This window comes from Megalops cyprinoides, chromosome 22 (genome assembly GCF_013368585.1).
Source record: "Megalops cyprinoides isolate fMegCyp1 chromosome 22, fMegCyp1.pri, whole genome shotgun sequence".
Classification (NCBI taxonomy): Eukaryota; Metazoa; Chordata; class Actinopteri; order Elopiformes; family Megalopidae; genus Megalops; species Megalops cyprinoides.
Genome location: NC_050604.1, coordinates 21,636,859 through 21,652,790, shown reverse-complemented (window position 1 = coordinate 21,652,790; position 15,932 = coordinate 21,636,859). Strand labels below are relative to the sequence as shown.

At 46.1% G+C, this 15,932-nt stretch overlaps 1 protein-coding gene across 14 annotated transcripts in view; it reads left to right on the top strand.

Moving 5' to 3' along the window:
• Nucleotides 1–9,415, top strand: part of tenm3 (teneurin transmembrane protein 3) — a 258,447-nt gene extending 249,032 nt beyond the window's left edge. For all 14 annotated transcript variants that reach the window (XM_036516752.1, XM_036516759.1, XM_036516756.1 and 11 more), the window contains 4 exons: nucleotides 390–686; nucleotides 4,091–5,702; nucleotides 6,720–6,850; nucleotides 8,041–9,415. In XM_036516752.1, the coding sequence (XP_036372645.1) occupies nucleotides 390–686; nucleotides 4,091–5,702; nucleotides 6,720–6,850; nucleotides 8,041–8,796 (2,796 nt within the window). In that variant the 3' untranslated portion in view covers nucleotides 8,797–9,415. The remainder of the gene's footprint in view (nucleotides 1–389; nucleotides 687–4,090; nucleotides 5,703–6,719; nucleotides 6,851–8,040) is intronic.
• Nucleotides 9,416–15,932: the final 6,517 nt, after the last annotated feature.

The following is a 15,932-nucleotide window of genomic DNA, read 5'->3' as shown; positions in this document are numbered from 1 at the left end:
GGTCAGCCTGTGATTTGCTGTGCCTCCATTTCTGAAACGCTTGTCATCTTTAAAACAAATGCCTGCCGGTGCTCGGAGAAACTTTGCACGGATATTTCCCTTCATCCGGTTCTGAGGGGTGTCATTTCAGAGAGGTTGAACAAATGCCAGAGCGTCTCTCACTTTAATGAAAAACCCTTTAAAATAACAGTTAATCTAATGCTCTCCACTCACATCAAGAATGCTTTAAATTAATTTAGTTTCATCTCTGGGAATCAATCACAGCAAATGGTGGTTAGAATGACAGGAGGTCACCGAGAGGCAATAAGGTGATGCTTTTCGGGGGGGGCGTTCATGCTGACTGACTTTGATAGCGGCTTTTGTCATCTCCCAACCCCCCCTGCATGAAGGTGAATGGCAGGAACCTGCTCTCGGTGGACTACGACCGGACATTGCGGACGGAGAAGATATACGACGACCACCGTAAATTCCTGCTGAAGATCGTCTACGACAGCGCCGGCCACCCCGCCCTCTGGGTGCCCAGCAGCAAGCTAATGTCCGTCAACCTCACCTACTCCGCCACGGGCCAGGTGACCAGCCTGCAGAGGGGGCAGACCACCGAGAGGGTGGAGTACGACAGCCAGGGCCGGGTCACCTCCAGGGTGTTCGCCGATGGGAAGACCTGGAGCTATACCTACCATGAGAAGGTGAGAATCCTGCCGGGTGCTTGCCTTCCACGCCAGGCAGCACATTCAGCTGTTCTGACAATGCTCCTTTGAAGGGAAGCAATCCTCTCAAAAACCCACCACTTAATATCAAACAGGGTTACAGTTTTATAAGCATGCAATTTTGGTTCCCGCTGTGCAAACGGCGGAGCGTGCTTTGTGAAGAAAGCGTTCGTCAGCTTTTTCAGGCGAGACAGAGTTTTTTTTTTTTTTAAGACCAACAGAAGCACATCTGGCTTACAATATACATACATATATATATGTGTAATATCATTTTAACAACTGAAGCGGCAAAGGAAAATCTCATTTTGTTCCCATTTTTATAGAGCAGTCAGCACTCTTGTTTGTAATCACGGTATTCTAGAGTTCGCACACAACCAATCTTTTTTTCATGATTGAAAACTTTCATCTTGCTGATTTGAAATGAAATGTATGAAGTTAATGGTAGAAAAAAAATGAAAAGAAAATCATGCCGGGTGACTGGTCAAGCTGACAAAGTAACATTTCTGAAGTTTTCCAACAGTAAATCACTTTTAAAGAAATAAAAACACAAAGTGCACACACTACTCGCAAAGGTTTCATACAAGGAAACGGGGTTGTTTTGAAAATTGGCCAGAAAATAAAACACCTTTCAAGGTCTCCCTTGTCCAGAAAAAACTGCCTGGAAGTGTGTGCAATGGATGAGATCTGCTCAAAGTGGTGAGGTCCTGCAACTAAAAAGCAAAACGTGCCTTTTGTTTGCTGAAGTTTGTCTGCAGAGAGGTCGCTAACAAGTATTCTTAGCTTACAAAAGCAAAATTATGGCTGTAGAATGAGGCTTGAAGGAGAGCCGGCAGAGCCTGGGCAGAGAATTGGAGGTAATCCTGGAGACAGCAGGGTTAGATGGTACAAAGCTACCCATTATTGTTAATATTATCGCCCTTAAAAGGATCAATTCTCCATTCATGGTATGAAGAGTATCAAAAACCACTGGAAGTTGTGTGGAGTGCTCTGACGTTCTTTTGATTGTGATTCAAAGATTAAACCTGCAGGCTGAATTTGCTCACACCCCCCCTTTACTTTCTTTTTTCTCTAGTGCTATTTCTGAGCACTGGCACCTCACGAGGATAACGTTTCAGAGAGTTAGAGGGGGAAAGCGCCGTGGAGGAGCTCAGAGGAATTTGCTAGATGAAAAGTAAACTACATAGAGAAGTGTGTGTGCGTGTGTGTGAATGTGTGTGTGTGTGTGTGTGTGTGTGTGTGTGTGTGCATTAAATATGCATGGGTTTTCTCCTCCTCCCTCCTTCACTCCTCCTCGTCGCCTGCCACAGGTGCAGGTAGCGTGACCAGGATGAGGGATATCAATGCGGAAACATATGCCACACTGAGCGCCCAGGGAGCCTGAGTAATGTCCGTCCAAGTATGGATGACAAGGGGAAGCGCTCTCCCGGGCACTGCAGACACCCACTGGAGCTGCACTTAGAATCAGAGATGCATACTAAAATAGCCCGGCATTTCACCCCCCCAGTGGTTACAGGAATGTGAAAAAAAACAAACTGGGAGGCAAGAAAAGACAACCCTCCCCCCAAAGCTGCACGGCTTTGTGTGGCACATGTAAATACACTGCGGTGAAGGCAGTGGCATCCCATCGTCTCCTGTGAAGCTGACATTCCGCCTCATATTTTTAGCCTGCACTCACACATACGCATTTTTTAATACACTATATGGCCAAAAGTATGTGGACACCTGACCATCACACCTATATGAGCTTATTGGACATCCCATTTCAAAACCATGGGCATTAATATGGAGTTGCCCCCCCCCCTTTGCAGCTATAACAGTGTCCACTCTTCTGGGAAGGATTTCCACAAGATTTTGGAGTGTGTCTGTGGGAATTTTTGCCCATTCAGCCAAAAGAGCATTTGTGAGGTCAGGCACTGATGTTGGATGAGAAGGCCTGGCTCGCAATCGGCGTTCTAATTCATCCCAAAGGTATTCAGTGAGGTTGAGGTCAGGGCTCTGTGCAGGCCACTGGAGTTCCTCCACACCAAACTCATCAAACCATGTCTTTATGGATGTTGCTTTGTGCACAGGGGCACAGTCATGTTGGAACTGGAAGGGGCCTTCCCCAAACTGTTGCCACAAAGTTGGAAGCATATAATTGTCTAAAATGTATTTGTATGCTGTAGCATTAATGTTACCCTTCACTGGAACTAAGGGGCCTAGCCCAAACCCTGAAAAAAAGTCCCAGACCATTACCCTCCTCCACCAAACTTTACAGTAGGCACTGTGCATTTGGAAGGTAGCGCTCTCCTGGCATCTGCCAAACCCAGATTCGGCCATCAGACTGCCAGATAGTGAAGCGTGATTCATCACTCCAGAGAACGCGTTTCCTCTGCTCCAGAGTCCAGTGGCGGCATGCTTTGCACCACTACAGCCGTCGCTTGGCATTGCTCATAGTGATGTTGGGCTTGTGTGCAGCTGCTTGGCCATGGAAACCCATTTCACGAAGCTCCCGATGCACAGTTTTTGTGCTGATGTTGCAGCCAAAGACAGTTTTTACATGCTGTGCGCTTCAGCACTCGGCAGCCCCGCTCTGTAAGTTTGCTTGGTCTACTGCTTCATGGCTGAGCTGTTGTTGCTCTTAGATGCTTCCACTTGACAATAATAGCACTTACAGTTCACCGGGGCAGATCTAGCAGGCAGAAATTTCACGAACTGACTTGTGGCAAAGACGGCATCCTATGACAGTGCCACGTTTAAAGTCACTGAGCTCTCCAGTATGACCCATTCTACTTCCAAGGTTTGTCTATGGAGATTGCATGGCTATGTGCTTGATTTTATGCACCTGTTAACAGTCGGTGTGGCCGAAACACCTGAACTCAATACTTAGGAGGGGCGTCCACATACCTTTGGCCATATAGTGTATACATACCCCTTACTCAGAAAACGTGAGGGCAAATAAACAGGAGGTGGTCCGCAGTGCTGATTTGTTCTTTCCCCGCTCAACTTCACACAAAGGGACTTAATGAAGTAATGGTTGAGTAAGGCACTTTTGTCTGTCTCCATAATATCTAGTTCCCTCTTGCTAATATGCAAAGTGCATGATTACCTGCGGTTTTGCTAAGTGATTGTGACTTTTAATGGAGCCTACCTTACAAAGTAAGTGCCGTCGCTCTCCGCGAGGCCAGAGCTAATAATTGCCGAACACTTTAGATTTATGCATCCGGGCGCATTAAGCAAGGCCAGCATTAGAGATTTGTGGGTCAAGGATAACTCAATTAAAACAAAAAATGGAATTCGCTGCCGAAATAGAATATTAATACCTGTTTTCATGCCATTTGCATTTTAATGCTCATTAGCGCGATCACGTCGTTCTTCCTTTCTTTGCTTTTTTATTTTCCCAGTCCATGGTGCTGCTGCTCCACAGTCAGCGGCAGTACATCTTTGACTACGACCTGCAGGACCGGCTGTCCGCCATTACCATGCCCAGCGTCGCCCGCCACACCATGCAGACCATCCGCTCCATCGGCTACTACCGTAACATCTACAACCCACCCGAGAGCAACGCCTCGGTGCTGGTGGACTACAGCGAGGACGGGCAGCTGCTGAAGGTGGCCCACCTGGGGACAGGCCGGCGGGTGCTGTACAAGTACCGCCGGCAGAACAAGCTGTCAGAGATCCTGTATGACAGCACGCGGGTCAGCTTCACCTACGACGAGACGGCCGGGGTGCTGAAGACAGTCAACCTGCAGAGCGAGGGCTTCATCTGCACCATCCGGTACCGGCAGATCGGCCCCCTCATCGACCGGCAGATCTTCCGCTTCAGCGAGGACGGCATGGTCAACGCCCGCTTCGACTACACCTACGACAACAGCTTCCGGGTCACCAGCATGCAGGGCGTCATCAACGAGACGCCGCTGCCCATTGACCTCTACCAGTTCGACGACATCTCCGGGAAGGTGGAGCAGTTTGGCAAGTTCGGCGTCATCTACTACGACATCAACCAGATCATCTCCACCGCCGTCATGACCTACACCAAGCACTTCGACGTCCACGGCCGCATCAAGGAGATCCAGTACGAGATCTTCCGCTCGCTCATGTACTGGATCACCATACAGTACGACAACATGGGCCGCGTCACCAAGAGGGAGATCAAAATCGGGCCCTTTGCCAACACCACCAAGTACGGCTACGAGTACGACGTGGACGGCCAGCTGCAGACCGTCTACCTGAACGAGAAGATCATGTGGCGGTACAACTACGACCTGAACGGTAACCTCCACCTGCTGAACCCCAGCAACAGCGCCCGGCTCACCCCGCTGCGGTACGACCTGCGCGACCGCATCACCCGGCTGGGCGACGTGCAGTACCGCATGGACGAGGACGGCTTTCTGCGCCAGCGGGGGGCCGAGATCTTCGAGTACAACTCCAAGGGCCTGCTGGTGCGGGTCTACAGCAAGGGCAATGGCTGGACCATCCAGTACCGCTACGACGGGCTGGGGAGGAGGGTGGCGGTCCGCACCAGCCTCGGGCAGCACCTGCAGTTCTTCTACGCCGACCTGAGCTACCCGACCCGGATCACGCACGTGTACAACCACTCCAGCTCCGAGATCACCTCCCTCTACTACGACCTGCAGGGCCACCTCTTCGCCATGGAGATCAGCAGCGGGGACGAGTACTACATCGCCTGCGACAACACGGGCACGCCGCTGGCCGTCTTCAGCAGCAATGGCCTGCTGCTGAAGCAGGTGCAGTACACCGCCTACGGGGAGATCTACTTCGACTCGAACCCGGACTTCCAGCTGGTGGTGGGCTTCCACGGCGGCCTGTACGACCCCCTGACCAAGCTGCTGCACTTCGGCGAGCGCGACTACGACATCCTGGCGGGACGCTGGACCACCCCGGACATCACCACCTGGAAAAGGGTGGGGAGAGACCCCGCCCCGTTCAACCTCTACATGTTCAGGAACAACAACCCTGTCAGCAAGATACAGCGGGTGGAGGAGTACGTCACAGGTGAGAAAAGCGCAGGTCCCCAATGGTGGAGTGACCTTCCACACTTCATCCGTTCTGCTGACTCCCTCAGTATTTTTAAGAAACATCTGAGGACACAGCTCTTCCACACTCACCTGATCACCTGGATCGCTACCACCTAAAGCAATTTCTTATGTCCTAAACTGTTTTTCTTAAAAAAATATATGGTTTAATGCACTTGTGTTTCTACCAATTCACCTTGTACCTTCAGCTTCACATTGGCCATGCAGCACTTCTAATATTGTGACTACGTGTATGGCTTTCGCTTGTGTTGTAACTCTGCCTCACTTATAAATCACTTTGATAAAAGTATGAAAATGAATAAATGTAAGTGTACATAAATGTAAATGTCCCTGCACACAGGGTCAATCCAGATGCATTACATTACATTACATTAATCTAGGAGCAGGTACATTAACAGGTGCAATTGTGCTACTTTAGCTACTGAAGTGGCTACCGTAGATAGTTATTGTAAATGTATTTGGTATAATACAAAACATTAAGTCCATGGTTGGCAAGTTAGCAAGCCTTTAAAAACTGTGCAAATAACATCCATGATAGCATGGCCTCACATTTAAACAACATTTTAAGTTATTAAAAGAAGCAAAGAACAAGGAAACAAGATCCGAAAGTAAGTAGAAAAGGTCAGAACACTAAAAACAAATAAAGTGCAAGTTTGTCCAATAGCATAATATCCAGTCACTTATCTTCCACTTATCCAGCCACCAATATCTTCAGACAACAGAGAGTCAGAGAGCCGCAAACGCAATTTTGGAAAACAAATATCAAAGTGCAAAGCAGTCGCCTACTGCCTCAAGTAACCCTAAGTTAAGCATTTTGAATTTCCGGGCTGTTTTCTTCAGATCACACAGCAGAGCTGTGGATAATTCTGATTAATTATGCAGGACTGTCACCCGAAATGACACAAAGAGGGGAATGAGTAATCGTATTTCACAAATTTTTTGTGGTTGTGCGTTTTGCATTTTTTTTTTTTTTTAGACGTCAACACGTGGCTGGTGACGTTCGGGTTCCATCTCCACAACGCCATCCCTGGCTTCCCCATCCCCAAATTCGACCTCACAGAGCCTTCCCTGGAGCTTCGCAAGAGCCAGCTGTGGGACGACCTGCCAGTAAGAGCGGCCGCTGCCCACATCCTCACACTCTTCCCTCTTCCCTCTCTTCTTTAATTTGCCGCTAATTACTAACCCGGAGGAGTAATGAGAGATCCTGCCACTGCCGCGAATCTCAGCTGTGTTATTTTAGCCTATAGATGCACCAAGAAAAACAAACAAACAAACAAACCTCAAGCTGCCCCATAGTTAAGACTTAAAAGAAAGGGACCAATTATCTTCCAGAGTCATATCATTTTTTTTTTTTTTTACTTTTCCTTAAGAAAGGGTCATTATAGATGTACATTTGATGTGCAAATTAGTCCCTCATTTGTTTATTGTGATACCATTACTGTCACGGCTCTCAGTGGGAATAACAAGTTCTGCTTCAGATCAGAAGGCTCCGCAGTCCCACATTTAGAAAGTAAAGACTAATTTGAGGCATATATTTCCCTCCCCCCTTTTTTTGGGTATTGTTCTGCAGAGCCATTCTGATGGTAAGAGTGAGCACCTTCGTGTTCTCATCTTCATTTAATCTCTGCAAACAAATTAGTTTCCCCCAGCGCTGCCCCAACTTGATATTCATAAGTGTTCTGCTGGTTAAAGTAGGACACTGTCTGACGCTGTGTCTGCCAGGCTCTCCGTGTGCCTCTGCTTTTTAGTCCCAACAAAGAAGCAGCGCATTAGAATATAAATATCCAAAATCTAAGACATATATTGTCTTTCATCTGTCAGAATACACTGCATATGTTTCGAAATGCATCAACTGTTGTCCATTTCATATATGCCACTGTAAAATCGATTGTTCAGATTTGATAGCGATACGGATAATAACTGCAGTATTTTCAAACATATGCATGTGTTTTGTGTTTTTATGCATTCAGTTTTCATAAGGAGCACTTGTGTTTGATTATGCTGCGTAGAGATGCAAATGCTGTGAATATAACAAGCCTGATCTCAGAGGGTCTAGTGATGAGACTGAGGCTTCATTAACCCAAAAACAGGAGGCAGTATGACACGTTATCAGTGACTCCCTTGATTTGAACCAATCGTAGGGTTCTTCTCAGTGTCAGTCTTGACTGGTTCACACTTCAGTTCTGAGATTGACAGCACCTGAAATCTCCACCCATTATGGCGGTTGATGAAGTCTCACTCTTCCATCACCTGTCGGGGTTGTGCCAGGTTAATAACCGCCATTCCCTTCTCCGCAGTCCATCTCGGGGGTTCAGCAGGAGGTGGTCAGGCAAGCCAAGGCCTTCCTGTCCTTCGAGCGGATGCCACAGGTGCAGCTGGGCCGGCGGCGGGCCAGCAGAGACAAGTCCTGGCTGTGGTTCTCCACGGTCAAGTCCCTCATCGGAAAGGGGGTGATGATGGCCGTCAGCCAGGGGCGGGTGACCACCAATGCCCTCAACATCGCCAACGAGGACTGCATCAAGGTGGCGGCCGTCCTCAACAACGCCTTCTACCTGGAGGACCTGCACTTCACCGTCGAGGGGCGGGACACGCACTACTTCATCAAGACCAGCCTGCCGGAGAGCGACCTGGGTACCCTGCGGCTGACCAGCGGCCGCAAGTCCCTGGAGAACGGCATCAACGTGACCGTCTCACAGTCCACCACGGTGGTGAACGGCAGGACTCGCAGGTTCGCCGACGTGGAGATGCAGTACGGCGCCCTGGCGCTGCACGTGCGCTACGGCATGACCCTGGACGAGGAGAAGGCCCGCGTCCTGGAGCAGGCCCGCCAGAGGGCGCTGTCGCGCGCCTGGGCCCGGGAGCAGCAGCGCGTGCGGGACGGGGAGGAGGGCGCCCGCTTGTGGACGGAGGGGGAGAAGCGGCAGCTGCTGAGCAGCGGGAAGGTGCTGGGGTACGATGGGTACTATGTACTCTCTGTGGAGCAATACCCCGAGTTAGCGGACAGCGCTAACAACATTCAGTTCCTGAGGCAGAGCGAGATAGGAAAGAGGTAACAGACTGTTGGAGATGTTCCCAAAATGGGGAGGGGAAAATGGGGGGGGAGGGAGCTGTGCTGTGTGCTGTGGCACGTGGCCTTATTGGAGCAAACGTTTAAAATGACCCACCGCTTTTTCGGGACCTTGACAAGGCCGTGACACAGATTTTGTCTGTAGCTCAGCCTTGATCGAACCGATTGAACTCTCTCTGAGAGAAGGAGGAGCCGAGGAGACGAATGGTTGGCTGTGAAAGCAACACGTTTTTACAAAATGACCTTAAAAAGGTAATTTGCTTCGTAAAAATTTGGGTGGGGGGGATAAAAAAAATGGAAAAAAAGAAGAAAAAAAAATGTGTTTACATATGCATATCACTGCACTCAGCTGGAAGAATATGTATAAAGCCTATCTGTTTTCTTACAAGATACTGTCCATAATCAGATATTCTGTTTTCATTCTCAATGGTTGACCTTTACCTATTAGAGAAGCAGCGTACTTGCGCCCTCTGTGAGACCATGCAGCTTGGTAATGTGCAGATACTGGGAATCACCGCTGTTAATAATACAACCGCTTCTCTTCTGCTGCATTCTGATAGGACATCACCGTCTGTGACATCTATCAAGTGTCAATGAATTGTGTTCTTTTTATAAACAAATTGTGGTTTGCCTTTAGGGTGGGGTGGGTGGGGTGGGGGGGGGGGGGGGTGTTGGGAGGATGGAGGGGTAGGGGAGCAACATTCTGTGTTGGGAAATGAATGAATAAGTGAACAGTAAATTGGGGGGGGGACTTGGGGGTGGACAGACAGAAATGACCCATAACACAAAATCATGCCTGACAAAACCACAGAACACCCTAAAATTGAGACAGGTTCTTTGTTTTTCTTTCCTTTTAGATATGAAAATACACTCATCAACCCATCAAACTAGGAGGAAGAAATTTATGTAAAGTGTTTCTACATAAAGAGAAATAAAATAGAATTCTTCTTCCTGTCATGCATTGTGATTTATACTCTTCATAAATTTTGAATATTTTATCCAATCAGAATTCCCGGTAATGCTAATTGAAATCAATCAATTGTACTGTATTATTGATTTCTAAAGATTTATTGCTGCATAAAGTATTCACTTTTTTAGATTAATTATCTAAGGACTTGACTACACAGTTTGGTATAACAATGCTGGTCTTTTAATTGAAGGAGCAAACAACTTCATTTTATATAGAGGCAGTTATGTGGTCTCACTCTGGCTGCCTTCAGATAAAACAAACCATTTTAGGTGCTAGCATTATTAAACTTTCAACCTGTTTTTATTTCCCCTGTTGGTAGCAAAACCCATCGACTGGATTTCAGAGATCCATACAAAATAAGATCCAGGTCACTGCTTGATTTTTTTTTTCCAGTATAGCAGATGTAGGATGTAGCTGTAGGATTTTGGTTCTCTTAACTACACAGTGCATCTTTGTTCTCTCGTCAGATGAGGACGTTCCCATTAATCACAAAAAATCCTTCACTCTCCATATGTAGGAATTAAAGTTTTAACCGATCAGCACAAAGCCAGGATGGAGTTGCCTTGGGCCATAGGAGATCTGCATATAAGAACCAAATACTGCTTCTGACTTGAACAAATACCTGACCACAAGGGACCATTCAGCATAACCATTTTAAAGATAGTTTTAAAGTCTTAAAACCTAGATATTTTTAAAGAAAGTGAGTACAATTATAATATCGGAGGGTTGGGTGTAGAGGATAAAAAAAGGATTGTTTTAAGTAAGACGTGAGGGAAGGAAGTGGTTTTGTGCTTCTATGAAGCACTCCAGCATTCAGAATTAATGGGACGTAACATAAATAAGGGTTTGGTGTACTGTGAAGAAGCTGCCGGGGAGCGGGAGATAAGATCAGCAAAGACCGCTGTCACTGCAGCGGTGAAACTCTGGTGTCTGGGGCGCACGGCTTCGCTTGAAATATTCCATGAAATATTCCGGCGATTACATACACATAGAGTGGGACATATTTAAAAAGATGAAAAAAAAACATGATCAAAGCCAAGAGCACTATATAAAGAGATGCTTATGACTCATTGTAATGTTTTTCTTGTCAATATGGACAACGAAAATGCTTTTTATGAGTACTATATGAATACTAAAATACTTTTTACTACAAAAAGATTGTACAACTGCGTACAGACTGAAGAATAAGAAAGTATTGTTCTGTTTTGAACCATTGAATTGTATTGCTTAGCCTATTTTTCTATTCATATTTGACCAGTGGATTGAGTGTAAAAGGTTGTACGATAATCAGTTCTATTTTTGTGTCTAACGTGCTGTGGTGATGTTGGCCTGCAGCTATCAGCTGGACTCGCGTGTTTGTTGAAGTGGGTGGTGGGCGCGGAAATCGCCTCCTGGGGGGCGTGGCCCAGGCGATCGCCCCTCAGCTCTGCAGCACTGTCATTGGCCGCAACGGGCAGGGCGGGGCGCCACCCCCCCTCCCCCCCCCTTGCCGAGGTGTACAAATGAAAGGTCGGAGGTCACCGAGCCGTTTCTTGGATGCGAGCATGCCATTTTGTCATTGTTGCTTTTGTTTTGTTCTGTATCATGTGTTGCCTTGTGATAAATTCCATACATGCACATGATTCAAGATAATCGTTAATCGTTAACCGATGTGTTATGCAGAAAGGTGTTTATATTTGCTTCTGGGCACCATGGAGACAAAACATGGCTATTGTCAGGGGAAAGATGTAAACAGGTTAGCAGGTGCCCGAAAGGTAAGGGAGAGAGATTTTTTTTTTTTTTCCTTGTTTGCATGCCTACAATGTAAAATGCCCATCTACACGCATTTAAACGAGATGCACATTTCAGTCTGTGTTCCCACAGAATAACAAGACATGTTAACGTAGTTACGTTTATATATAAATACTGCACTAAAGAACTGTAGTGCAAGTGCATAGATGCTTTGTTCATTCCATCCACATGCTAAGTGCTACACAATGCCAAACAGCCCTAGTCTTACACATGTCTCAGCATGGGGACCTAGAGTTTCCTCCTCGTTAGGTGAAACTGCAGAGAGCTCTCGTGTCAGTCTGTCTGCTAATATCCCTCAGAGAGAGTTTCATCTTAACCCAGTAAACGCATAATATCACCGTGTAATATTCAGACGATGATAACGACAACTACAACACAGCCAACGGTCACGTCTCCCTTACGAAAAAATGAATGTGAAAATATCAAATCCAAAAGGAACAGACATTTTACATATGTCAACATATACTGCGTGCATTTGATTATGTACATATTAGATATATTGTAGAGTATACTTTATACTGCATAGATTATAAAATATATTTTACAGTGTATGTATTATGAAGATGTAATGCATAGCAAAAGTGAACAAGGATACATTTTGAAAAACGTGGTATATTTTGACATATCAAAAATATATTTCTTATTTTGGATTTCATATTTTACAACACCTTGACTTTTCATTCCTGGGGGGCCCAGTACTACCACCACCCCAGCTGTCATGAAACGTCTTTCCTGGGGGGTAGAAATTTGTACAAATCTGGGGTGGGGGGGATGCCTGATACTTCTCTATTATATGGTGTGGTCAGGAGGGGAGAAAAATAATGAAGACATTTATGTTTCCGGTTACCGTCTGAGTAACAAGCTAAATGTTAATGTTCTATTTCTGGGTTTTTTGTATTTTTTGGAAGGGAATTTAGTAATGATGTCGCCTTTTTGTATGTTTTTTTTTTCTTTCTGAAAATGAATCAGAAGTAAAATGCAACAGTTGTGAGACGTAACTCTCTGGATCTTTTGAGAAGTCTCATATCTATGTGAACATGATCTTAATTGTAAAACCAATAATGTGTCGGTCTTTGTAATGAAGGTACAGAATTATCTTAATTTATTCTGGGATTTGTTTTCTAGCTACATGCACTGTAGGTTCATTACAATGTTTTATATATCCATGGCTGTTTAGAGTGCAATTAAGTGCAATTTAATGTAATCTTAAAAAGGTCATTTCAGGGACTCGATCCCTGTTCTCAGCAACATGTTATTTCTCCACAGAGATCAATCATACAAATAAAATGTAATACTGTAAAGATTTCCGAAACATGTAGTGGGCTGCGATTTCTCTTCCCGTTTCCCCCTTTGACTGTAAACGGTCCATATGCATCCACTGTATGTGTATCAGTGCACCCTGTCTAACATGAAAACCTCACTTCTGTCAGCACATAGAGGCCCTGCCTATGATAACAACACGCCTCCCACTCACACCTGGCGCGGCTATTAGAGAGCTTCGCAGGGAACAGATGTGTTCGGCTGGCGAGGGATAAAATCGTGACTGTGAAGGAGAGGGAGATGGGGCTTTGACGAGCCTGCGGAGGGGGCCAGCGTAAGGACACCCCCGCCCTCAGACGCAGATTCATCCCAGCGGTAGGGGCTGCCTTTGTGCTCGAAGAGACAGCTCACCAGCCGGCCCGGAGCCAAGGGAGCCAGCGTCTGGGAGCCCTGCCAGCCCGACCCACACACCCAGCGGCTATCTGCACACATCTCTCACAGAGAGAGGGAGCGAGAGAGAGGAGGGAGGGAGAGACGGATGAGAGGGAGTAAGGAGGGGGAGAGAGAGAGAGAGTGAGGAGGATGAGAGAGAGAGAGAGGAGGATGAGAGAGGAGACGGAGGGAGACAGAGGGAGAGAGTGAGGAGGGAGAGAGGAGAGGGAGAGGGGGGGATGAGAAAGAGAGGAAAGGGAGAGAGAGGGGGGGATGAGAAAGAGAGAGTAAGGAGACAGAGAGAGGAGAGGGAGAAAGGAGGGAGACAAGGGGGTGAGAAAGAGAGCAGAAAGAAAGAGTAAGGAGACAGAGGGGGGTGAGAGAGGAAAGGGAAACAGACGGGGATAAGAGAGAGCAAGGAAGGAGAGAGCGGGAGAGAGAGAGAGAGAGGAGGGAGACAGAGAGGGGCATGAGAGGGTGAGAGCAAGGACGGAGAGAGAGGGAGAGAAAGTAAGGAGGGAGACAGGGGGGGGTGAGAGGGTGAGAGCAAGGGAGAGACAGAGCGGGATGAGAGAGAGAGAGAGGAGAGGGAGCATAGAGAGAGAGACGGAGAGGGGGAGAGAAAGAGAGACCGAGGAGAGACACAGAGTAAGGAAGGGAAGAGAGGGCAGCCTGCACTCCTACTCTAACAGACACGCTGTGTCTGCGTGTTGTGAAGGTTTGGCCAGCGGAGCCTGGCAGCAGGTAAGCAGGGTATGGGAGAGGAGCAGGTACTGGAAGCAGTCTGGCAGCTCTGTGAGGAGAGCGAAGGAACTAGACGGATTAATGACTCACTCCGTAATCCCACTGCGATGATTAAGTAAAACCTGGCGCAAACTCGGATTAGATTAATGAAAACAACAGACTCCAAGCAGAAGTGCAAACTGGGCATTTAAGCCCCTGCGTTCTGTTTTTTTTTTTTTTGTTTTCTTTTTTTGCCTGTCGCACAGTACCAGGAGTTTCAACACATTTCCAGTGTTGAAAGATCTCATGGCCAATAGAGGATAGAGAAGACTGTGTCACAGGCAAGATGTTTACAGAGAAACTGTGATGCCGCCACATATTTGTGAGGTCACCATTTCAGCTTCGGGTTAAAACTGTATCACTGCATGAAAAATTAAATCCTTGGAAGGAGAATAGCTCAAGCATATAAGCAGTGTTTTAAGGTTTCATGTCTCTACAAAGGCCTATCTACTGTGTATCATTATACTAAGTCATAGTTGATAAGATACGGTTAAAATGTAATTAGGGGCACTGCCCCCAAGGTACTGTTAATTGAGAAAGAAGGAACTGGGAAAAGGGAGGAAGTGATGTCACCTGGGGAGCTTGACGGAGAGGTCTGGGAAAAAGGGAGGAAGTGATGTCACCTGGGGAGCTTGAGGGAGAGGTCTGGTTGAATGAATTGTTTGATGGCCTGTTTTGCCAGACTTTAAATTCAAGGGGAAATTGCTGGAGTTAGGAGAATCCTAGGAGAAGCACTTCATTTGCTCAGCTCATTGAGGTGTGCAGCAGTCAAGGACAAACCTGATAGTCTTTTCATCAGAAATACAGCTAACCGTGCAACAAGGCCTGACTTTCCCCGCTATGTTCCAGTTTTGGTACCGAAAGAGGGGTGAGTGAGCTGGGGAGGTTTTTTTTCCCCTCCTCTTTTGCAATGCATTGCTGTTTGATACAAATTTTTTAACATCGGGAACATGATATTTCTTACATTTACTGGGACACTGAACTTGAAATCAAATTTGAATGTAACACTGAATTTACGTGTGTGTATTGCTTTCAGAATATATTTGGGTGTATCGAGTGGGTCTGAGGTTTATGCCTTTTGCCACAGTATTGGCAAAGCAACAAACCCACCCAAAAATCCCTTGGCTATTATGACACAGTTGAAGTGAAAAGGTCATTGGGCAGATTGTTCCCCCTCTTATATGACACAATACAGCCCTCAAAATCTAAACACAGACTACAAGGTTAGCAAACATGGTAATAAATTGAATATTCATAGTATTGCTGTATGAATATTTGTACATTTAAATATACTTATGAGGCACCATATAAATAAATATTGTGATGTTACATGAAGAACAGTAAGACACCATATATCATGGTCTTAGGACAGGCACTTATTTACAGTCAGTGTTTTAGTGTTTTTAAACTCTTGAAGGATAAAATAATATAACCACCATATTCATTGTTATACTTTTCTGGAATGAGATGCATAAAAATATGCTTTGTGGAATGCTGTTGCCATGTCATGACATTAAAACAAAAAATGTTTTTTATTCTTATTTAGTTCTATCAAAGCTATGGAGAGCACTGTAAATAAATTCTGAGCAATCCGTCACGATTTCAATGAGCGAACACGACAGACTGAAGTTAGGAAAACAAAGCACCAAAGTGAAGAGGTGGAAAAATCTTTCCAGACGTAACTTCGCCGTTTTTTCTGGCTGTAGTTCTCACTCCCCGGCCTCTCTGTGAAAATCAGGATTTTGTCTTGTAAAACAATGAATGGCTTCATTTTGTATACATTTTTTCGAACACACATTATCATCAAATGTGGGTTGCATGTAGTATTATGGATATCGCCTAATGGCAGTGGCAACCTTTTTCAACTGAACACCAATGTTTATACA